The sequence below is a fragment of the Corvus hawaiiensis genome, chromosome 4 (assembly GCF_020740725.1).
Source record: "Corvus hawaiiensis isolate bCorHaw1 chromosome 4, bCorHaw1.pri.cur, whole genome shotgun sequence".
Classification (NCBI taxonomy): Eukaryota; Metazoa; Chordata; class Aves; order Passeriformes; family Corvidae; genus Corvus; species Corvus hawaiiensis.
Window position 1 is genome coordinate 54,906,665 of NC_063216.1, and position 25,788 is coordinate 54,932,452.

The 25,788-nt window shown below is 40.3% G+C and overlaps 1 protein-coding gene across 2 annotated transcripts in view; it reads left to right on the top strand.

Annotated features, from left to right (window-relative positions):
• Window positions 1–7,415: 7,415 nt before the first annotated feature.
• The window catches only part of TES (testin LIM domain protein), a 28,580-nt gene continuing 10,207 nt past the window's right edge, over window positions 7,416–25,788 (top strand). Inside the window, exons 1-2 of one of the 2 annotated variants that reach the window (XM_048302049.1) lie at window positions 7,416–7,534; window positions 18,452–18,537. In XM_048302049.1, the coding sequence (XP_048158006.1) occupies window positions 7,508–7,534; window positions 18,452–18,537 (113 nt within the window). In that variant the 5' untranslated portion in view covers window positions 7,416–7,507. Of the gene's footprint in view, window positions 7,535–13,376; window positions 17,387–18,451; window positions 18,538–25,788 lie in introns of those variants that run through there. The other variant, XM_048302050.1, reaches the window with a different exon arrangement.

Here is a 25,788-nt window from a genome sequence, read left to right on the forward strand (position 1 = left end):
GGCAAGCCCAAGCAAGGAGTTTACTCATTGTAGTTCAGATAATTGTCCTAATTTAAATTTTTCTTCCTGTACACCATACATACTATCTGAAACTATAAATCATATCCCCTGAGAATAGTCCTTTGACAACCTATAAGTTACTGAGTAAGATCTCAAGTGGGTACCTTTTTGGCTGGGCTAAGAGTAGGTTTGATCAGTAGAAAAAGCAAGAGTGTTTGATTTATCAAAATGACAGCTTGAAGACCTATGACCTTAATGACAACTTCAGTCCATTTAATGGAAAAATTTGTGCTTGCAGAGCCAAGCCAGAAAATTTTTTCATGGCTCTAAAAGGAGTCTGGTATGCAGAAAGGTTGATGATCAGAGCCTGTTTCCTAAGACTTAACAGGTTTGCTTTTATCAGATGTGGGTGGCAAGTATCACAAGATACTGTAATATGAACAGACACGAAAAGAATTCAATTACCTATTAATGTTCCTTGGCATTTGTAGTCATAAAAGCATGATCTCATATACTGTAACTATTTTCTTTCAATAGCATTAGACATCATCTCTGCAAGCCTAGGCTGAAGTTATTAAATACACATTATAGCAAAAGAGTTGCTATGATTCTATCCAGATGGTACTTAAATTATCCTTCTCTAGACATATACAATCTTTACGTAAATTGTTAGTAATGGAAAATCTGAGAACCACAGATTCTTTGCTGGAGCTCTCTTGCATGGGAAAGAAGCCAAACAAATGCTCATAACATTATATTGTCAGCAGAGCTGTATAGGAAATTAGTTCCCATTCCACAGTTTTTTTGAGAGTATAAATAAAAAATTGTCTTGCATTGCATTGGAACAAAACCAAGAATGTTCCAAGTGAGAAACCTGAGAGAAACAGCCTTCGCCCTTTATTGAACTAACAACTCCCACAGTGAAAGCCTTCACAATGATTACAGTTTTCTAGTCTGAGCTAGGCAAACCAGCATCAGATATTGGTCTTCTGCAAGTCATGTAAATACCTTACCCATAATGAAATGGAAATTGTTTTCCTGTGTTCTCTATTGTAGTCAAAAATGCTATTCCTAGTGTTTGAATTCCTGCAGAAAATTTTGATTTCAAAGAACTGCTCTGTTGTCATGACAAAATAAAAAACTGTTTCTCATAAAATTTCTAAATAACCATAATTTTCAAAATTTTGCCTCTGGATATTGAGTGACCTTTAACATAATTCACAAAAAAAAAAATTATTGATTTAGATGAAGTCCATGTAGCTAATAGATAAACATCAAATTTTTGATCTCTCTTCAGGTGGAAAATACAAGTATGTAGACAGCTGCTCCAAATCAAAGTAAACCTGTTTCTTTTGTACCAGGGAGCCCAGATTTGGACACAATACTTCCAATATGGCCTTATCAGTGGATAGAGAGGAAGGATCACCTCCCTCAAACTGCTGCTCAGGGTATCACATGCTTTCTTTGCCACAAAGGCACATTGCTAGTGCATGATCAACTTGGTGTCCACCAACACCCCCAAGTCCTTTTCTGCAAAGTTGCTTTTCAGCTGCTCAGCCCCCAGTGGGTAATGGTACCTGGGGTTGTTCCTCCTCAGCTGCAGGACTCTGCAATTCCTGTTGAATTTCATGAGGTTTCTGTCAGCCCATTTCTCCAGCCTGTCCAGATCACTCTAGATGGCAGTAGGACCCTCTGTTACACCCACTTGTTTTGCATCATCAGCAAGCTTGCTGTGGATACACTCTGCCCCACCACCCAGTAATGAGGATGCTACTCTCATCTACCAAGCCAGTCATGGATGCACCTCAGGATCATATCAGGTTGGTCAATCATGACTCAGTAAATCCATGCTGACTACCTTTGTCCTTTATGTGCCTGGAAATGGTTTTCGGTATTAGCTGCTCCATCACCATCACAGGGATAAAGGTGAGGTTGACTGGCCTGTAGTTCCCTTGGTCCTCCTTCTCCTGCTTTTTTTGAAGACAGTAGTGACATTTACTTGTCTCCAGTCTTCAGGCACTTCTCCCAGTCACCACGATGAATCCAAAATTATCAACTGGTCTCACAATGGCATCATCCAGCTTTCTTGGCAGTCATGGATAGCTCTCACTAGGACCTATAGACTTAGATATGTCCAGTTTGCTTGTGTATGCCCTGACCTGATCTTCTTCCACCAAAGGTATGTCTTCCTTGTTCCAGTCTCTTCCACTGGTATTTGGGATTTCTGAAGGCCAGTCTTATTAGTAAAGACTGAGGTGAAGACGGCAATGCCTTTTGCATATCCCATGTCACCAGGGCCACTTCCCAGCAGCATGTCCACATTTCCCCTACTCTTCCTTTTGCTACTTGCATACTCAAGAACTTTATCTTGCTGCTTTTGACATCATTTCTCAGGTTCAGCTACAAGTGGAGTGTGGCTTTCATAGACATATCTTTTCATGCCAGACAGTGCCTCACTATTCCTCTCACGTTACCCATCCCTGCTTTCACCTTCTATAAACTCTTTTTTCATGTTTGACTTTTGCCAAGAGCTCCTTGTTCATCTATGAATGAATTATCTTTGGAAACTTACTATACAAAAAGATTTTCAAAGAACAAAAAGTGCATCTCTGGCTTTACTCAGTATTTTTCTGATACCATACATTTAATTTCTTATAATTTATAATACATTTTGAGTAGGTGCTTGAGAAGGTGTTGAGTAGGGCTTGTTGGCTAAGTAAATTTACCTCTATTAGAGATTTAATAATGCAGGATCCTTCTTCAGGTTGTAGCTACTGATGTTGTGACTGGGACTGAAATCCAGAGATGAAGTAAAGAACTAGCTCCCTTCCCCAGAACAAAATTTCTGAGTTATATCCCATAATTGACTTAGAAACCTAAAAGTGACACATTTACTTTCTGTGCCAGGGGACCTAAAGCACACAGTTCATGAAGCAGTCCCATCATTCGGAACAGACTCCAAGCCATGAAGCACACTGAGGAAAAAAGAAACGATAGTCAGCAAACTGCTGTCTCTCAACTTAGCTGAATCACACATACTTGATAGAAAATAGCTCTGTCTGTTGGGAAACAGAGACTCCTTCTATCCCAATTTTTTCAAAGAATGGAGCACAACTTATTCTTTCCTTTTAGAAGAGGTTTTTCTTTTATTGTTTTCTCCCTTTCTCTTTATGTCCCTAAAACTGTGCACAAAGTAGAATATACAGGTTCAAGTTCCTCTTCTGATTGAAGGCAGCTTTGATTTTCCCAGCAAGTGCCATAATCATGAAGCTACAACACATTTTTCCCCCACTTTGCTTTGCCACTGTTTCAAAAACTGAAAAGTCACAGGGATAATCAGGGAGAACAAGAAAAAGCATGACTGTAGCCTGTGTTAAGGTTTCTTTGGATAACAAGCCCTCATTTGTAAAACTGTAAGTTTACCCAATATCTGGCCAATGTAGGCTTTGGGACTGCATAGCCATGTAGACAGATCTACCCTGTCAGTATTTCAGTGGAGCACTTTTTCTTTTCTGTACACTTCAAAAGTATAGTTAGTACATCTTATTAAACTATGCAACCAAAGTCTGGTAGCGAGGCCACAGCCCTGACATATGAAAGCTGTAGTTTGATTCCCCATCATGCTGAGAAAAATCTTACAACTTTGTATTCTGACTTGGGGGAAGGTCCACTATCTACTCAGGCTTTATAGAAAAAGTGGTGCAGAGCCCCTTTTTTCTATATTCTTTTACAAAAGCTACAGTTATTACTGAACTTCACAAGGTTCTTAAATCAGCCTCTATTTCACGCATGGTCTGAAATTCCTAACATAATAAGCCTCTCTGAAGAGTGAAATACAGTGAAGTTTAGTCTCTAGATTTTGCATGGACCAAGCATGAAATAATTATCAAAATTACTGTGTCAATATTAACATCCACAGTATCTGAAATGTGAGACAGTAAAAAACAAAAGAATTAAAGTACAATGGAGAACCAACTATATGCTTACCTGGTAACCAGATAATCAGTAATACCTCCAGACTTACAACTTTTGATTTCTGCACCCAAATTCCCTTCTGGGTTTTTATCAGACCTGGCACAGGGCATTTCATGTAACATTCCTTTGTTTATTCAAATGGATACAGAAAGGCAAATGTTATTCCTTTCTCAAACTGAAATGTTTTTTAAACTAAATTAGTGTATTAAGCCACTTTGACACAAGACAGACTCCTTATATTTATATTACACTTCAGATTATACTTACAAAAAAAGATCTTAAAAGTACAGTGTCATTACTTCTAACATATAAAGCACTGAGTAAACAGCAAAACTAGAAGAATTTAACTGGAAGCTAGTCTCAAGTATTTGCTTGAAAAGTTTAAACAGAAGAACTGTTTATTAAATAACAGCTTTACTGGAAACAAATTTTCAGCATTGCTAAGCTATTATGATACCTTCCATTTGAGGATGGACATATAAATCCCCTGTATAATCTACATATCTAATGTTTGGAGAAACATAGTTATGTTTATCATTATGATATCTGAGTGCAAAGAAATTTGTAAAACCAGGAAAATTATCTGACAGACCATCCACTCTCTGCTGTCCATGCTCCCAGAAACGTATATGGTAGAAGTATTAGCCTTTTCCCATCTTTTACCTGTTGGGTTCATGAACGTTGCTGTGGGAAAGTTAGTGCTGGGATACATTGTGCACTTTCCTTAGAAAATACTAATATTTAAAACAGGTATTTGATAGTTCCCCGCCAATTATAAGAAAGCCCAGCTCTGTGCCCTGACATATCAATGCTGCACTCCTGGCAACTTCAGAATCCTTAAGTAGAAGAGTTATACCAGACCACATTCACGGAATAGGAAGTTATTTCTGCCAGGCTAATTAAAGCCATAGAAAACACAGAAAACAGTTAGAACCTTAAAATGTATTCTTTATTGATCCAGGTCTCAGAGAAAATGTGTTGTAACAGCTATCTGCTGTTTGCAAATCAGAAGTTTTATATTACTGTCTGCATTTTCCATTATATACATGAATTTGTAGGCTTCATATATGAATTTGTAGATAGGAAAGATTACTGTATTCTGGTACTTAATGACACAATTGAAATATGCACAAATCACAACTAGAGCATCCCCAACTCAAGAAGTTTAGGAAAAATATAAGCAAATGAAATTATTATTAACTGAGCAGTGTCATAGCTTAGTAGGGAAAAAAAATTATATTATCAAAACCATTATTATGCTGTTATACCCAGAGAGATAAGGATAAGCAAAATATGCTTAAATCATAGAAGATTTTCTTTCACTTTTTTTTTGTTTCCTAGAATGAAAATATGCTGCTACATCCATTCCCATACAAAAAGCACATAATGAGGACTATGATGGTTTCACTTCTCTGCTTAAGTTGGTCAAAGGTACCTAGCTAGTCTTTGTAATTGCTGGCATTCGACAGCACATTCACTGAACAGGAACCATCTCCTGCTTATTCTTTTGATTTTAGACTGAGGAAGTTATGAGGCTTGATGGTATTCAAACTATATGGTCCCAGGTACCCCAACATCAGGCACTCTTAACTTCCCCTTGTCTTTCAACCCCCAAACCAGCAGGAAGTAACCACTAAACCAAACAAAACAGAATGAGAACCAGAACTGAAAAACAAAATTTCAAACCCAACCAAACAAAATACATGCAACAGCTCTCATTATTCACCTCTATTAGGGAGACACACACTAAACACAGCACCATTACCTGGTGGACTATGTTCTCTCATTTTTTCTAATGCTACAGCTTGAGTCCACTCTCTCTTAGTTTTGTATTGAACTTCTTGGCCAAGGTCTGCTGCATAGATTCACCTGTAGGAGCTGTTGGCCCATGGCATACACCATGATGCCAGTCCTAGCAGAAAAGTCAGGGTTTTGCTTGTATATGTTAACAGATATCAAACAGACCTGGTCTCATTTTTGCTTTGTTGGAAACATCTTTCAATACGTGGTGTCAGACAAAAGTATTAAACACTGAAATATAAGTATCTCTGGCCCCTGAGGAAGAAACAAAATGACCTAAGATCTACTTGAGAAAAGCTGGTATGTGTGGAGAGAAAACATTAGATTCTGCAAATGAATGACAAAATTATCTATCAAATTATTCACCACCACTTCCTAGGGTAGCTATAAAGTCTGTATGAATGTTTGCTACTTTTTCCAAAGATAAAATAAATATGAAACATTAAAATATTTATGGAAATATTCAGTCTTGCAAATGCTTCATTTGTCTGTCATTTTGCATTACATATACATCATAGGTAAAAAAATATTTTATACTGTCGGTGACATCCCAGGACTGAACACACGCATAAGAGTTTGGACTGAGATCAGAGTCTAATTTTTTTTCCACCGGCAAGTAGGTGCAGGCTGGGACCCAGCCCTTGTGGGCACGGCAAGGACTTCCTTGTGCCCGGGAAGCCGCCGGGAAGTCAGGAGCAGTCTCGGCTAGGCGGGGCACGGCAGGACCTCGCCCGCTGCTGCCTCCTGCTCCTCCTCGTGCCAATAAATCACAGAAGCATAGAATTGTTAGCGTTGGGAGGGACCTCTGGAGATCATCTAGTCCAATTTCCCTGACAAGGCAGGGTCACCCAGAGCAGGTGGCCAGATGGGTTTTGAATGCCTCCAGAGAGAGAGACTCCACGACTTCTCTGGGCAGCCTGTTCCAGTGCTCTATCATCCTCTGTGTGAAAAGGTTCCTCCTTACAGGTGAAACTTTCTGGGTTTTCTGTGTTTCTGTGGTTTTTTCCACGTTCTGTCACTGTGCACCACTGCAGAGAGCGAGCCACCATCCGACTGACACCTGCCTTTGAGATACTTATATGCGTTAATGTGATCCCTTCTCAGTGCTCTCTAGACTAAACAGGCCCAGCTGCTGCAGTCTCTCCTCATAAAAAGAGATGCTCCGGACCCCAAATGACCTTTGTGGCTCTCAATTGGACCCTCTCCAGCAGCTCTTTGTGTTTCTTGTACTGAGGAGCCCAGAACTGAATACAGCACTCCAGATGTCGCCTCACTAGGGCCGAGTAGAGGGGCAGGACCACTTGCTGGCCATACTCTTCCCTATGCACCCCAGGCTACCACTGGCCTCCTTGCCTCAAGGGCACACTCGGATTATAGCCCGAGATTTCCTCTTTTCTTTTCCTTCGGGAGGCTCCGCGTTTGCAGGTATCTGTACGAAAAGGCGAGAGGCGGCACCAGCGGCGCCTTCTCCGTGACCCCCGGTCCCGCCGGGGCTGACTCACGGCCGGGCGGGGCGGGGCGGGGCGGGGCGGCCGGCGGGGATTGGCTGCCGGGCCTGCGGCGGCCGGCGGGGATTGGCTGCCGGGCCGGCGGCGGCCGGCGGGGATTGGCTGCCGCGCGGCCTTTGTTCGGCTGCAGCCACTGCTGCAGGGCAGCGGAAGTTTGAGCGTCGCGGGGCGCGCGAGCGGAGGGTCCTCCGTGGGAGCTGCCTCACAGCCGGACCCGCGCCGCCATGAACCTAGAGAATAAAGTGAAGAAGGTAAGGGGGGCTGCCCGCCGGGTTATCTGCCGCCCCCGCCGGTGTCCGCTCTCCGGAGAGTGGCGGATCCGCCTCGTCGCTGCAGCCCCCGCGGGGACTGCCCTGGGGTCGCCTCCCGGGTGGGTGCCGGGATCAGCCCTTCCCGGCGCCCCGCTCTTCCTGCCCGGCCCCCGTCGCAGAGGTGGGAGGCAGGAGAGCTGCCTGCCGGGGACCTTCCGCTGCCCCGGTGCCCATAGAGCCGGGCTGCCTCGCTGCTCCCGACCGTAGGTAGTCGCCGCAGTCGGTGCCCCAGGTGGGGACGTACCGCTGTTCTGTCATGCAAGTAAAACATGTGTTCGGTCCCCCCAGTAAACCCCTGAGATCTGAGAGTTGTTTTCATATATGTACCCTGTGTATGTAGGTATGAAACTTAAATTACAAGCAGCCAAGACTCTGTCGCTACGTTAGTGATTATTTTCTGACCTGTGATGTGACTGACTCCTTACAAGTGTGATGTCAGCCTTCCTATGCATTACCCCCTTGAGCAAGAAGCCTGGGGTTGGTTTTTCTTTCTTTTTAAAGGCGTATTGACTAGTTAGTTGCGTCAGACTGGCAAGAAACAAAAGGTAAGTAACAGAAAGCAATGGGTAATCCAATTGTATTAAATCTCTTTCCAAAACTCACAATTTAAAACTTCCTATGTAAAACTGACTTAAGGTGGGATATTCATAGGCCTCTGCTGCTAGTTGTTTCACAAATAAAATGTAGTGCTAAAGCACTGACTTTTTTAAATTAAAAACTTATTTGTAGTATCTGTTTTGATACTATATGATATGGGAAAAGGAGCTTTATATGTGAACATGAGTTAAATCTGTACATAACCTTCATTGATATATGAGAACTAGTCTTTTGAAATGCATGTTGTATGAACGTGTGTGGGGTTTATTCCTCAACTGTTTTATTTAAAGGTAGCAACTTGTTTTAAAATACACATACGCATTTTTGTATACCTATGTGCTATTCCAGCTTGCAGGCCAGAAACTGACTCGGGAATGGAAGTAGTTGTTTAGTGTGGAAGGCTACCTGTTAAGGCTGAATCCTAGCAATGGTTAGCCTTGAGCTACAGCTTGCTTCAAGTGATGTCAGCACATGATAGTGTCGCTTGGGTGAGGATCCTGCTTTGGAGGAACTGCCTGTATCAACCCCCAGTCACTAGGCCATCAGTGAATAGATGGGTGTAGCTAAGTACTATCGCTGTCTTTAGAAGCTCGTTGTGTGCACAGGGTTGCTCCCCTTGTGTGACTCCTTGTATGTAATGAAAATCAGCTTCTTGAGTAGATTTGCTTATATTTACTAAGCACGATTTCAAACTGAAACTTAATGGCATCACAGAGCTTGTTTGCTGGAAGTTTATTGAAATCCAGGAGGTGAGAGACACATATTTGTGGAAGATAGAGCAGTCTAATTCAGAATTTATTCCTCTAAAGAGAAAATAAATATGGGGTGTGAAATGACTGATAAAATTCTGCTGATAATGGAGTCTTGGTTTGAGTGAACTTGTAGTTGCTGAACGTCTGCTTTAAATTGCACTGTAATTATTGGGTAGTTGTGTGTGGTTTAAATTTATTTTACTATTTTTGTCATATTTTTCTTCGCTCATCTTTTACTTTTCTCCTTTATCAACTTCGAAGATTCTGAAGACTTTTCTGAGCCTGCTCAGATAGACACAGAAGCTACAGCTGCAAAAGAAAACCAGCAAAGCTCTGTTTATTGAAAGTAGTTTGTATTTCTATTCTGTTCTGCTTTGATATTAATATGCAGAGATGTCTATGATTTGAAAAACTTCACATTTTCTCTGTTTCTACTCTATGTATATTCAGAAAACTATTTCTGTTATTGAGCTGTTTCCCCTGCCTTGCTCTCATCTTCTCATCTTTTTTTCTCTTTGTAACTTGGGTGAAGCTTATTTCCCAAGAGAACAGAAGAGTATCTGTTCCGAGGGAGAACTGGGAAGCTTTGCTAGACACCAGAGAGTTTGGTACAAAATTCTTCTTTTTTGACTACCAAGATTTATTTAACCAAAACTTCTTAGATTCTGTACACTGATTAGAATAACAGTTCATGTCAACTCTGGAATATTCAACTGTGTATCTTCTTTTTCTGACCTTTAATTCCAATTCTCAACCTGTTTGTTTTATTATCTTTTTGCTTCTCTCTTTTTTGTCAACTTCCCTCTTTCTTGAAGGGTGGAAGAACATTCTGAGAAGTTTCCAGTCAAGTTTATCAAAACCAGTAAACTACTTGGCTTTTAGAAGAAACTTCTCCTGAGGTGGAGATGCCTGTGTCAGAGTTTGTCTGTCAGCAGCAATGGGTTGCTTTACCACAAGTTGTAGTTCTCACCTTTTTTTGTCTTGCACCCTGCACCAAAATAGCTTAAGTCCTCCTACAAAATGTACTTTGTACTTTATGTAGCTTTCCATTTTGTAGTGACTTGTATGTATTTATTGCCTGGCAAATAACGTGGTAAACATTATGGACTGCTGAGTGGCTAACCTGCCTGTTGGGTTGGAAATTCCTAGAATACTGGGGTGAAGAAAGCAGGAATTGTCATGTTGTCCCCAGATAAGTAATTCCATTGCTTTTTTGAACTCTTTAAGTTTGAGTTTAGATGTTGTCTATTCTGTAGTCCTGGTGTTCAGCAGAGCAGAAGGAAATGAATGCCTGTTGGAGCAACATGCAGTGTGGAGGCTCAGACACTCAGCTGATGCTGTAGAAAAGCTTCTTCCCCTGCCTGCAACTGCTGATTTATAACTGTACAGGGTAATATATTAGGATGTTTTCTGTTTCTGGAAAACTTGATAGATGAAGCTTCCAAGGTGACATTCCTAAGATTTCTCTAAGTGTCAGTAATCCATGAGTCCCCTATTTAGTTCTGAGCTTCTGTATTGTCTCTTTGGAAAGCTGCTACATACATTTATATCTACATGTCTAGATTTGTATAAAGAAAAAAAGCACTCAGAGAAAGTCTGTTTTCCTTGTTGGTACCAGGTTTGGTGGGTTTTTTTCTCCAAATGTAGCAGTTCTAGCACAGTTTGTCTGAATGGAATTGCTTCCTTCCAGTGGAAGACTGCTAGGACTCCAGCAATGTACCTGTTCAGCAGGAAGAAATACTGCCCCACCTGCCACAATATCTAACCCATCCTTTCAGCAGTGGATACCTTATATGTTTGCTGCCTTGTGACAGGAAAGCACCAGTCCTGTTTAACATACCCTTCTTAAGGAATCTTAAGGGCACAATTACTTGGGTCAGACTTTTAATTTAAGTTCTACTATTTGGTTTCTTTCATGTCTTGTAAAACTCATCTTGCTGTCTTAACAAGTGGCCAAAGCAACCAGTACTATCTTGTAGCCAGATGTCTTGCTTGATCTGAATCCTGGGCTCTGGACAACCGCAGCCTGCCAGAAACAGAAAATTTCAGCATGAACTTTCTGCACTGAGCAATGTATGTGCAGAACATATGCAAATGTGTGAAATAACGTGTAACTTTTTTGCAGTCAGTTCACCATGCTTTTTATACATATTAAATGACTGGCAAACATCTAGGCAGTGAATAGTGTCTTTTTGGCTGCCTTGTGAATACTGAGACCTTCATGGTCTGTTACAATTTCCCTTTCAAGGGGATGGGGAGTTTAAGGGCAACTGTACAATTTTCTCCTTTTTTTCTCAGAAGAGATTAGATTTCCTCTTGCATTTGAGGATCATGAAGATAGTGTTGTGTATAAAAATATTGCACAACAGAGCTGAAGGCTAAAAACAGTATCTCCAGCTTGAAAAGTACTTGTGAAAAAAACAGACCACTGCTTCTCCCAAATACAATATATGCTGTGTTCTCAAACCTTGCTTTGAGGCTATAGGGAAAATGAAGATTTAATGCTTTGTGTTGAAGACTCTAGCAGAACTTTGTTCTAAAAGTCTGGATTCCTGCCCTGTCTGCCACCTCTGAACTTGGTAAAATGAATCAGTAGGTCACGGTCCTGCTTTTCATCCCTGCTGGCAGCATGGTCTCATGCTTCACTAGAGAAAATAAGAATCTGGCAGTGAGTCTGTTCCATATAAACTTTCACAGTATAATACTGGCTTTATAAAAAGAACTTTGATTGTGATGGAGAAGGGGCCGGGCAGTTTGGGGGGAAGAGATGCAACTTCTCTGAAGTGGAATTTGTGCATGGTTATTTTTCTATGGTGTGAGACTTAGTTTGTTCTGTTACAGTTGGAAAACCAAACACAGAGTGCTTTAGACATTGCTAAGTCAACAACTGTAATGATCTTTGATAAGTGAACGGTGAATAAAGTATGTATAGGAGCAAAGTCAACTTTTCTGTGTTTTGCAAAGCATGATTTAGTAATGTCTGCTGGGCTGCACTTCCTGTTGAGGTCACTGTTTGTTTTGGTGTTACTGCTATGGAAACCCATTATAGTAGATCTTTTCTGCTGTTTCATATGTACAGTAAGATCAAGGAAATGTACTTTCATTCAGGAGTGAGTTTTGCCTGCAAGTAGAAGAATGAAAACATTTATGAAGATGTGAGAGGAACTACCTCAGTTTTGTTCACATGGAAACTAAGTAACTGCTTCCTGCATGTGCTGTGGGGTTTGAGGGTTTTTCCCCCATCAAAGTTAAAAAAAAAATTTTCAATTTTGTGATGAGTTTTTTGAAACACCTGTCTGAATCCACACCTCTAGTTATTTTTTGTTCAGTATCCCTGGATAGAAGCTTGGCAAATATGGCAAGGCTAAATTAAACTTTTTGACTTTTACTTTTTTTTCCTATGGCAAAAGTACTCCCCAGGTGTCTGACTATAAAATATCATGAAATGCCTGAAGAGAAGGTCAAGAAACTCTTTGAATGCAGGACTGCGTGACTTTTAAGATCAGATGGAGCTTTCTTGGATAGGGTATAATTATAAGCCAAGTATTTTACAGCAAGGGGGAAAATTAGCTTACTTTGAGTTACAGTATTCTGTCATAAAAGTAACAAAGATCTGCTTCTGCAGTTGTTCCTGGAAAAAAGAAAGAAGTGTTTCTATTTTCCTCCAAGTAAGTAATAATAATGGTGAGTAGCAATTGTCAATGAAACTTGATTGGTAAATGTTGCTTAAAACAACTTTTTTTACTTCAAAAAAGTGTACTGAACATGTCATGCAAATTACTGTCTTCTTCCTGGCAGATACAAAGTTTATAGATATTTACATCTACCCTCTTGTAACTGTAATGTAGTGTATTTTAAAGTTGTATTTTACAATCTATCCTAAATAGATATGCATGTTTAATTTATATATAACTAATACTTATGAGCATGGGATGTGTGTGTGTATATATATACATATATATGTGCATGGTGTTTTATAGAGGTGTGTATGTACAAAACCCCCTAATACATAGTTTTTGCTGATGACCAAAATTGGTGGGGTTCTTTTAGGGCCTGGTGACCTTCAGGAAGAGTAGGGCTGCTAAGATGAAAGCATGTCACACTTGTTACCTAGAGTCTTAAAATTAGTACAGATCAGGGGAGTAAGGAGGCTTCTGTCCTGACGTTTCCAGAATATACCTGATCTAACTTGTACTCCAGTACTGCTGTGTATGTGTTTCTGGTTTTGTTGTTTTGTTTTGGTTTTTAAGTCTGCCTAACTCTTTATTTGTGCCTTGTTTTCAGTCTGAGGTTGTCTAGCTACAGCTTTTAAAAGCAGAAAAAAAGCAGCACTTTCCTGCATGACTAAAGCTCCTAAAAAATGAATATGTAGGTGTCCAGGCCTGCTTCTGAAAACCTAATATTAGAGGATGCAACTGGGTAAGAGTGCTGATGTCAAAACAAATACATGGAGTATTATGAAAATGCCTCTGCAGTACTGGATGATGGATAGTGTTGTATTGGAGGTTTAGAGATAGTGTTACAGTGTGTGTCAGATGCATGCAAACTAAGCTAGTGTAATGCTGCACTTTGTGAATAAGGAAGGCTTGTTTTCTGTCCAGCTGAGCTAGCTTTAATAGTTGTTAGGCTTTTGAAGGTACACTATGTAGCAGAGTTCTTAAATATTTAAATTCTGAGCTATTTGATATTTAGTAGAAGATATCACAATAAAATAAATTCTTGGGACTTATGTATTATCAGGCAACTGCAGCTCCTTGATTTATTCTTCTACCTGTCCTGCCCAAATTATTTTTCAAATATTTTTCTTGGATGCAATCACTTTTTGGCATCCTTCTTTCTGTGCAAATGAACTTCTGTACCCAGGCTTCTTAATTCCAGTCAACTTTTCCCTAAATGAAAATGCATATTAAAAAACCCCATGTCACATTTGCAATCAATTTTATTAGACATGTTAAAAACAAATACAGAGTGGTTCATGGGATACTGTTCTTTATTACGGATCTGAATTTTTTTTTTTCTTCTCATACAGTGTCTGTCAAAGTCTTATAAGAGCATTGTCCAGATATTCATATGTCTTTGGTAGTGGTTTGTTCTTTTTTTCATTATGGAATCTTAAGAAGTAGCATCACTCTTCTGTTTTTAAAGATTAAATGTTGTAACCTATTTTAATTTTCAGTTTGTTGTGTTTCCTTGCTAGAGAAGACTTCTGATGGTACAGAATGGTACAGATGCAAGATCAGGTCTCAGCAACAGAGCATGCATAGCAATGAGATTTCTCATGGGTTTTTTGGGATTTTTTGTTTGTTGTTCTTGCTTTACCTTCCCTTTTTTAAAAATGCCTAAAGCACATTAAGATGTACTAGAAATCTGTTGTGCTATACAGGTGTTTTCCCACTCAAACATCCAAATAGATCAACAGTTAGGTAATCTTCAAACCAGAACATTCCTAGCATTTTATGGTAAATCCAAGAATAGCTTTAACATGGATCACTTCAGTTCTGTGTTTGGAGCACTGAAGAGCACAGGAGAAAGATCTGCATAAAGGATAGTGAAGAAGATTTAGTTCTAATCTGAGCCTCACTGTTAATTGTTGCAATCCATTCTCACTGTATAGCCACATGCTTTCAAATTCTGGAGGGATCTGTAACATTGGAAAGGTTTTTGATCTTTTGCAGAGGCGAAGTACCAGTATGATGTCTTACTGTCTGTTGCAGGGTGAAGCTCACCTGTTTGGTGGTACAGGAGTCCTCTTGGGGTGAGGAAGGAAAAGCAGCTGAGGCCTGAGTTAATTCTGGTCTCTGGGTGGGACTGAGGAGATAAGAAATCTTCGATAAACTTAAGAATAAACCCTTCTGATAAGTCAGGTTTGAACTATTTCATAGGAACTGCTGTTTCTCTTGCACATCTGAACAAACTCTTAGACACTTGAGTATGATCATTTGAGTTTTTAAGATGACAGTAAGCTTGTGTTCATGACTCCTTACTGTAAAGTCAGCCAGCTTTTGTCACTGGATTCCAGTCTGAACTGAAATGGGGCAGTTTTTCACTAATTGTCACTTGGCTGTAACCATTTAAAGTTTTTTGCCCTTGAGTATTATGTAATCTTGAAAGCAGCATGCAATGGGAGATCTCAATCATAGTTACATCATTTTCTGTGCTCAGGCTATTTAAATCTATATTGGGTATTTTAGTAATACCAGATGGGTTTGGTTAGCTTCTGCTGTAAAATGAAAATTAATGGTGGTAGACGGACAGGAGCCTTCTTCTGGCACTATTTCAGCTGACCTATCTGTGCCATTTCTCCCATAACTCCATTTTTGGGGAAAATGGGTTCCCTCCTGTTCTCAGGCATGCATTACCTCTGCTGTGCTCAGCCTGCTCTGTATCTCTTGAGTGCTTCAGCTTGGAGCTGGCCATGTTCTACGTGGGGATAGACATGGGGATAGATATGGGTAGCAGTAAAGAAGCAGCACACTGCAGTTTTAGGCTTTCTGAATTTCCTAAACTGCAGCTGAATTGGCTGCTGAAGAAGAAGGTGACTTCTGAGGCTGATGCTTCCTTAGAGCTGAAGGATGTCCTGTTACAGGACTCTGGAGAAATGTGTAATGCACCGATTTCTAGATAACAATAGCCCACAGTGCTTTTGAGTTTGGCTGGTTTATATCTTAATTTTTGGCAAGCAGCCATGTAGTTTCTCTGTCAGAACAAAGGTTGAGGCTGTGTGTGCATCTTGAATCACATCTAATCTGGTTTTCAGTGTGCCTCTCAGTCTTCAGCTAAACCTTTTCCATAAGGTGCCCAGACATCCCTTCTTTCTGTTTCACAGCAAACTGAAAAACCTGTTTCAAAAGAAGTTTCATTTGCTCATTCATTTGTCTCAAGCTGCACAATCATTTACATAATGATGTGCTCATTATTTCTAGGGAGGGAATGTAGAATCCTGTATTTCTGAAGAAATCTGCACTGACACTGCTGGCTGTGAAAGTGCAAGTAGACTGGCTGGTTGTTGTCCCTGTAATCTGGAGAGAGAATATGTTCTGGGTGGAGCATTTAGATAACACGTATTTCCTCTCCTTAATTTGTTTCTGAAGAGGGTTTTTTTTTAGCTGAAAAGAAAAACAAAAACTTAAATGTTAGGAGGCTTGTAAATTATAGCTAAAATGGATTTTGCAATCTTTTAATATTTCTTACTTGAATATCAGATTGTTTTGGGAATTCTTGAAATGTCAAGGTTATTTCTCTGTACTATAAAACAGTATTCTCTAAACAAGTGATCCTATGTTTCCAAATCTTGTAATTACAGTACTAAGGAGTTTATCACTATTTCTCTTTCTTCTCATTCCACTCTTTTTGAAGGAAGGGATAGCCTGAGCTTAAAGAAATAATGCCAGTTTGTAACTGAAGTAGCAACAAGAGAGAATAGGTTAATGGTGTCTTTTTTTGGGGGGGGGGAGAGATGGGGGTTTTGGGGAGTTTTGTTTGGTTTAGGGCAGTTCAAGCATATTTTAACAGCTTTTTAGAGAGGATGACTTTAGAAACCAGAGAAACAACACTAAATAAAAAACAACCTGTCTCTCCTTCCTTCTTGCCATTCTCCCCCTCCCCCCCCCAAAAAAAAGGCAGTTGTTTTGTGTTGGTTTAGCTTCCTTTTTCCCTTTAGAAAACATCCTGGCCAACATCTTGTTCTCTTTGAGTGTGAATTGAGAGGAGTTCTCGGTTTTTTTGTGGTACGTAGTGGCTGTGCATGCATATGGGGATCTCCAGATTGCAGATGAGAGGACTCCTATAAATGCCCATCTTCAGTGGAAATGAACTTTTATTAACCAGTTAGTATATCAAAAGTGTGGCTGATGAAGAAACCTAATCTTTTAAGTTATGTTTAGCTTACATACCTACTGGTAGACTTCAGGTTAACACCTGTAACATGTGAACTTCTTGAGCCCCTAGGTTGATGAAGATGTCACCAGGATCACAGCCAGCTTGTATTTCATCTTGCAGATATGCAAGAAACAGTGTTATGTCCTTCCCTGCAGTAGCTTAATAGCTGCCAGCATACGTCTTTTGTCTAAATAGATCACAATCTTCAGGAAAGTTTTCGTCAGGGATGTCTGATGACTGTTGAGGCAGTGATCCTTTAAATTATAAAATCACTGAAAATATGCCATTTGCTGCATTTTGCTGTGTGTTCTGTATTAAACAAGTGGTTTGTGAATAATCTTATCTTTATTTTGGACAAACAAGTTGAAAGTTGATCTGGTTTATATCCTTGTACAAACAACAATAGTAGTATGATTTTGCTAAGTAAATGGCAAACTTAATAATAAAACTGTATCACCACATCTAATTAACTCTGACATTGTGTTGTTGTTGCCAGGACAAAAATTAGTACCAGAAGTTGTCAGTTCTAGCTCAGTTTCCATTCATGGTAAAAGCCAAACTGCAGGTGAGCTGTTTCTACCTACAGCTCGTTGGGAGCGCTCCTTGTGCTGCCTGGGGGTGTGGGGATGGGTTCCTCTCTGCGTGTTGGGCATGAGCCTGCATACCCAGCTGTGGCCACATTTCCATGGTCCTTCATGTGTCTCATTTGAGAGCAGTGTTCCTCAACGGTTTAAAGCGCTGGAGTGAGACATTTGAAATTTACTGCGTTATATGAATGCATAAGTTATCGTGCTTCATATTTGTTTTTCACCTCATACTTCAGGTGGCTGTTACTTGGTTAAATTTGCTGATGTGTTGCTATGTTGTGTGAATACCTAGCCTTTACTGTGCATTGTTTTTTATAGTCTCTCGTATTTCCTCTGCTAAATGAATTGGTCATCCATACTTTTGAAACCCTTTGCATATCACTTCTGGTCATTGCTTTTGCTTACTGTGGTGTTTTTCTTTCCCCTCGGAAAGTAAGCTGGTATGAGTCCAGCTGAAATGTAATTGTACAGGGTATATGCTACTCTCAGTTACTATCAGAGTAGCCTCAAATATACTCAGAAATATTAGACATATCACTTAGTTGTTTCCTTTATTCCAGGTTAGTGCATATAAATGTGGGGTCTGTTTATTTCTTGATCTCCTGTATTTTGCCAAGTCATATACTGTAAATCACTTTGTCCAGACAGCTGGATTAAATTGACTTGAGATCTTCTGGCCTCACTACTGTGGTTTCACAGCCTTAGACCCAAGGAAATGCTGCAAAGAATCTACTACTTCTCTCATGTGAAGTTTGTAGAGCAAGCTGGGCTGGGGAGACAAGTCGCCAGAAAAATACTTGGTTTTGTCTAAGGCTAACTCTGCCTGCTTAGCTCAACCCTGTGTACAGGCTTGTGTGAACACTGCTACTTATATGGATACAATAGGAAGGTGAGTGGATCCCAAAATGCTGTCCTTATGTCAGCTTAGTCAAATGCTTAATCTTTTGCTTTAGCTGTTGATTACAGATTATAAAGGCATCAGTAAGATCATTCATGCAGCATAATTCTTGAAGCTGACCGTAGTCATCTTGCTCTGTACACAGATGGGCTTGGGCCATGAGGAAGGATTTGGTGCCCCCTGCTTAAAATGCAAGGATAAGTGTGAAGGATTTGAACTTCATTACTGGAGGTAAGTGACACCAGGTGTATCCTAAGCTGTGACTCAGCACTGCAGACCTTGACACATGTATGCAAATGTCTAAGTAACCACTTAAGTTCTCTCTCTCAATTAAACTATTAAGATGCTTCAAAAAAGCTGACACAGTTCAGGGCCAGAACCTGTCAGCTACGTAACAACAGAGTATCTAATCACTTGTGAACATACATTCCATCTGCCGTGAAGTGAATGGTAGTACTTCTACTGCAGCATTTGCTTTAGCCAACTGAACAGTTGAAGTAGATTTGTAAAAATATGTCTAGCCTTATGATACGAGACATGACAGGGAAGAAGTGTGTTTTATCTCTGTAATAAAATGCTTTTTCAACTCCTGACTAAATACATAAACTTTGATCTGAGATGCTAGGTAAAATTATTTTGAAAATACGTTGAAACTTTTTATACACCTACAACTTCAGGTGGGGAAGAAGTGTCACAATTCAACTAAGTTAGATAATACTGAGCCTTGGATGGTGTGCTGATCCTAAACCAGTGAGGTGATGATAGCAGTAAATAGTCTGTCATTACTTGTTTAGAAACTTTGTATTTTATTAAGACCTTTCTTGTTTTACTGAAACAAGATGTATATATGTATATTAATGCATATTTGTATCAGTGGCCCAGTTCACTCATAATACTGGGTGTGCTTTAAGATGTGGCTTAGTAATTCTAATTTTGTAGAAAAAAGGTCTTTCTCAAAGGGAAAAGCCTGAAAAGAACAGAAAAATAATTGTTAGTAGCACTAGCACATGCTATCAATGAAAATTATTGCATTTAACCAATGCTGTCTAATTACAGTGAAAATTGCATTTGCAGTAGAGTTTTGTTTTGTGGGGTTTTATAAGTGGCATTAGTTGCTGAGAAGGCCTAGGAGATTTTACATCTTTGTCTAAATGTTTGACTGCAGATGAGACTGTTTAGAAAACAATCAGCCAAACAAAGACAAAACACAGCAAAAACTTGATATAAGTTGATACATAATCAAGAAGTTATAGTCTTATCTGTAATATGTAGCTGTAGAAACAACTTACAAACAATGACATGGATCAAGAAGTGATAATGCACTAGTAAGTAAATGTGCTCATCTAAAGATAAAAGATGTAATTAATTTATGGAAAGACTTTTTCAATACGCACTGCGTTTCTGAGGGGGTGTGTGTAGAAGTAATAGTAAAATAAAGCAGAATTAATGTGTGTAAGTAATGCAATAAAAGAGAATTTTAAGAAGTACAGGAGTCAATAGTGTTTATCCATGGTTAGATGAGAAATTGTATTACTTTCTACTTGAAAGCTCTTTTGTTCATAGTCACTGTGATAGATGGGGAAATCACGAGTGGGGGAGGAAAAAGTCCAGTTAACTTTCTCTTTTGTTTTTTTTTTTTTTTTTAACTTTTTCTGAGTTCCTAATGTTATACCTTGTAATTGCTAGTTTTTTCTTCAACATGAAAGAATTTGGAGTAAAAAGAAGTAAAATGGCTAAAGTGGTTTAGTCACATCATAGTATGATTGCAAAGTCAAAATGTGCCTGCTTCTGTGTATATTTGGGGATTTTTGCCTGTTTTTCTTTATCTGTGTTGCACTATCTTCCTGTGGTTAGGGCTCATTGTGTCAGGTCCTGAATACATAGCTCATCAGAACACTGTCTCTCCTAGAAAGTAAGAGCTTGTAGGCAGCATGGAGTAAAGAGAAAGTAATGAAAAATATGTAAAAACAGTGACTATTTAGCTAAGATTTAATTTGGAAATTGAGTTCATATAGGATAGACCAGATAAATAAGGTGGCTGGAAGTAGTCTGAGAAGTTTCATCGAAGTGTCAGACAAACATGGTACATACCTCTGAAACAGTCAAAAAGTTCACAATTGAAACAATTCAAGAATGGGTTAGAAAATGCTGTTTCTCCAGCTGAGCTGTTGCTGGGGACAATAAGGGTGTGAATCTGAAGTCTTAATTCAGCTTTGTGTAAGTAGTTTTCAAAGGAAAAGATACATTAATATTCTTTGCATGATGCATGTATTTTAGTAGTCCACCACTTAAATGGAAAGTGATGCATCCCAAATATCTGTTTACTTAGTCCTTAGTGTTTAAATCTGAAACTGTTTTAAGTAGGAACAAACCGTAGCATAAGTGGACAGAATATTGTCTTTATAACATGAATAGTCAAAATCAGTTCAAGTTTACCCACTTTTTTCATTGCTACTCATCTGTAAAAGACAAGTGTTGAAGTAAGAATTGTAATTACAGAAACTGTTACACATTGGGAGAATAATTGGGGGTAGGGATTGACCCTCGTCAGCAGCCAAACACCCACACAGCTGCTCACTCCCTGTCCCAAACATCAGGATGGGAGACAAAAAAGGAAGAACAAAAGTGAGGAAACTTACAGGTTGAAATAGTTTAACAGGTGAAGTGATGGGTGAGCAAGTGATGCAAAGGGAATCACTGGCCATCTCCCACTGCACACTGATGCCCAGTCAGTCTCCAGGCAGTAACTAGTCTAGAAGTCAGAAACCCTGACTTCTTCACGCTCTACTTCTGTTGTATTGCTGATCGTGACATTGTATAGCATTTAAACCTCGCTGACCAATTTGAATCAGCTGTGCCCCTTCCCAGCTTCTTTATTTGCCAAGGTGGGGGCAGAGTTCAAAAACGGGGAAGCCTTGACTTTGTGCCAGAAGTGCCCAGCAACAGCAACTCCTGTGGAGGCTGTTTTTGCTACAAACCCAAAGCACAGTTCCGTAAGGCATTATGAAGACGGTGACCTCCGTGCAAGCCAGATGCAGCCTCTTAAAGCGAGGCAGTAGGGGCCGCGTGTGCCGGGCGTGGTTCTGCTGCGGGCTGTGCAAGGCGGACACTGCCCTCTCCTGGGGACAGCCGAGGAGCTTCAGCACATCGCACAGCTCTTGCTCTGATGCATGAGAACGGTGCTGCTCAGAGAGACAACATGTAATTTCTTTTTGTATTTCCATACAAAAGACCCTCATTTCTTCCTCGGGGGAGTCAGGTTGTAAAGTGCACAAATCCAAGTATACCTATCTAATAGCAGGGCTTTACAAGGAGCTGCTACACCCTTCTTTTCTATACTGGGAGTGTTTGGAATATATCTCTTCTGGAGTGGCACGTGCTATTTTAAGCAGTTTGTGCTGTAAATCTTGACACACTGTGTGGGCAGGTTTTATAGGTGCAGAGCTGTAAATTGAGGCTAGTATAGAAATGGTGGTAAACCAAGCCTTTAGTAAAATTTATCCCTAAATTTTGAAATTCTGATAGCCTCAGTGTTGCGAGCTGAACACAAAGTGAGTGAAATGAGAGATGTGGTCTGCATCTGGTAGTTGGATGGTAGTTGACTGGTTAACAGTTACCTGGTTTATCTTAGTGTCTTAATAGCTTTTGCTTTTAAAATTGTCATTAGAATCATGCTTCTGTCCAAGTACAACAGCAGCAGAAGTTGGGGAAGGTCTTCTTCATTCAGGTGTTGGATTTATTTTAGACTGGAAAAAACTCCCATACACATCCAGTGGCTCAGGCAGATTGAAAGAGACTGCTACTCAGTTACATATTGCTCTTTGGGAATGTATTTCCCACTAGAGGGAACTATGGGACTGGAGTCAGAAGTTGCTAAAAGCAGGAGGGAAGGTTCTGATTTATCTTGATTGCGTATATACCAGAAAGCAGTAACTGTCTCTGGTGTGACCTGCCAAGATGTTAAAAAAACTTCAGAAAACAAGACTCTCAAGCTTGGGAATGATCTTTTTCAGCATCTGGCTTCTCTGCACAGATGCAGTACGTGGAAGGCAGGGACAGCCTTAAGTAGGCTTTAAGATTTTCTCATAGTGCAACTGACAGGGAAGTACTGAGATGCAGTTCAAAGCAGATGCAATTACTACAGCTGTATTAATAGCAAGAAAACATAACAGAAGGAATCACAGCATCACAGACTTGGATGAAGAGGCAAAATGCCTTCTCAGTAAGTTCACTGATGATGCAAAGCTGGGAGGAGCGGCCAATACACCAGAGTACTGTGCAGCCCTTCTGAAGGATTTTGACAGGTGGACAGATGGGCAGAGAAGAACCATCTGAAATTCAACAAAGGCAAATGCAGCGTCCTGCACCTGAGGAAAAATAACCCCATTTACCAGCAAAGGCTGGAAGCTGACCCTACTGGAAAGCAGCTCTGTGGAGAAGGGCCTGGGGGTCCTGTGGACAGCATGCTGTCTGTGAGCCAGCAGTGTGTCCTAGGGGCCAGCAAGACCATTGGTGTCCTGAGGTGCGTTCTGCATGTGGAGTGCTTTGTCCTATTCTGGGCTCCTCAGTACAAGAGAGACATGTAGCTCCTGGAGTGGGTTCAGCAGAGGGCAGCAAAGCTGATTAAGGGACTGGAGCATCTCTCTTAAGAGGAAAGGCTGAGGGAGCTGGGCCTGTTCAGCCTCAAGAAGAGACAACTCAAGAGGAGACCTCATCCATGTCTATCAGTATCTGAAGGGAGGGTGCCAAGGGGATGGAGCCCAGACTCTGCTAAGTGGTGCCAAGCAGTAGGAGAAGAGGCAATGGGCAGAACCTGATGTACAAGAGGTTCCACCTCAATATGTGGAAGAGCTGCTTTACTGTGCAGGTGACTGAGCACTGGAACAGATTGCCCAGAGAGGCTGTGGAGTCTCCCTCACTGGAGATATTCAGGAACCCTCTGGACACAGTCTTGTGCCGTATGCTCTAGGTTGGACCAGATGACCCACTTTGGGGTGGCCTACTGTGACCGACTTTCAACCTTACCCTTCTGTGATTCTGTAATGGGAAGAGGTTAGCCTTTCTGCAGGGAGGGCACAAGCCTCAGGATTTGCCAGGTATTTGTTGAGGATTTCTCTATGCTTGCAGCTGCTGCCTCCTGTCACTAGGAGCCAGCATAGGAAGGATCATGATCTATCTTATTTTTCCTTTCCATGCACCAAAATGTATAATATCAGGAGGGCAGTTAACACTCGAATTTGGAGAAGGAACTGGAAGTCTTTGATCCTTGCTGTCAGCAGATATTCAGGACACAGGAGTTCATCACTTGAGAGGATGGAATCTCTATACATTTCTTCCTTGTTCTTTCTAACTACTCAAGACCTGCTAGCAAGGCACTGTCTAATAGTTGTGTCTTTTACAGTGATACACAATTTTTCATTCCACAGATTTTGAAGTTTCCTCCCTATCTTCCATGTTTTGAATGGGAAAAGCTTTTCAAGTCGCTGAGATGTGTGTGAAGGAACATTGCTTTGCTTTGATGAAGTCCTGAGAGCTGTAAAGACATAAGCAGGAGTCCCTAAACCACCTTCAGTAGGGATCTTGCTGAATGTCCTCAAGTGAAGGACGTGTTCAACATGTTTTCAACAATGTAGATGGAGAGAACAAGAAATTTTCCGCGCCTGTCCTCTTGACAGAGTCAAAGGAGATAAAATTGTCTAAGCTTATATGTTTTTATGTATTTATATGTCTGTGAGTGTATATAGCAGCAATTGTTTTTTCTTGCACATGGGAGGTGTTCACTTTAACATCACTGATAAAAATAAAGCGTCAGTTATCAGACAGACTTGTGAAATTTAAATTTGAGGTAGTGAAATGGGGTCACTTCACTGAGATAGCTATGTTAAAGCCAAAGCAATGACGAGCTGTTCTGTTCTAAAGAGAAGTAATTGGCCATATACCTTCTGCAGATGAGACAGTGAGTGACTTATGAGCAGGATTGCGCTGTGGCAACTTAGTGAAAGAAGTTAGGACTAAATTGTAAACAGTACTGTTCAGGAAGAATTATGTGTGTAAGTGTTAACTGGATATCTTTTAGTACTGGAAATTACTCAAGAGGAGAGATTATAAATTAAGACAGGATACTTTTTTTGGCTGTTAGCAGCTGAGATCCAGGGGGAGTGTTGGGGAGCATGGGAAATGACAACAACCTAGGGATTTTCCTTTGATTTACTGAGATCTGCTGACATCAGTTGTGACTCAGCATTCTCCACATTCTTTCTGTATTGTTTTGTCCTGTATTCAGAGGCATAGTGGTACATAAGTCCTAATGCCAAGGCCACTATTACACTTGTAACATAGCCCCTGTAACAGCTTCTTGCAAGCTCTTGACAAAGAATCGTTCACTTAACTTTGAAAGACCAAGGAGATTAGACTGAAATGTACACAGTCAAATTCTTAATTTCAGTGGGTGCAGGAGTGGGGAAGATTAGCGAATACGTCATTATTTTCAATGCAAGTATAAAGCACAGCAGTTTTATGCCAGTTTTCACAGTGAGTCCCAGGAAGGACCTAAGGACGAATTGTGTACTTTCACTTCTTTGCAACTACCTATTTATGACGAAAGCAAAAAAAAACCTCTCGCAGATACTGCAGTCAGTGAAACATGTGAAGCCTTCAAGGTGGAACCAAGAATGATGACAGCAGCTGAGTCAGGGTGTTCATCTAATTGAAAGTAGAAACAGGATCTGTAAGCTATTCGGCATTCTGAAAGAATACTGTTAGAAAAAAAGATACTCAATTTCATGATGTAACATGAGCGAAAATAAGGTGCTCTTGTGGTTTTTCCAGCACATGTGAAAGTCTCAGGACAAATTTCCACTACAGCTTGTGGAAGGGTGGTATGGTCTCTGCAGGCTTTCAATGCTGCTTTACTGTAGTTGGATTCTGTAGAGTGGGAGAGTGCACAGCCTGTCACGTGGCAGTTGTGACCACACAGGCAATACAGCAATATGAACTGCTCTTACTGAGGTCTGTCTTGCAAGCAGAGCAGTTCTGGAAAGCATGATCATACTTCACTTGAGTAAGTCTGTGCAGGGTACCTGACAACACCTGGTCATTCACCAGTGTTATTAAATCATATCCTGTCAAGACGCAAGACTAAAACTGGGGGTTACTATTGCTAAAGATTTAAGTTGTAAAAGTAAATAAAGTGCTTGGTGTCATTGTTCAGATGGATGAACTGCTTCAATTCCAGTAGCATGTGTACTGTGAGGCATAAAGCTGCATGATGATCATGATGTAATCACTAAATCTGCAAAAAGCAAGGTCTGATTCTGTCACCTGGTATTAGATCTCAAAAAAGGTACGATTGAGAATTGGTAATAAGGTATAATCACATGCATGCCATAAAATGAGCGAAGTGAATATGTATTGCTTTATTAGTACATTAAATAGTCTCTGAGTATTAGCTGTGTGAAGGACCTGTGTAGACAGATGCTGAAG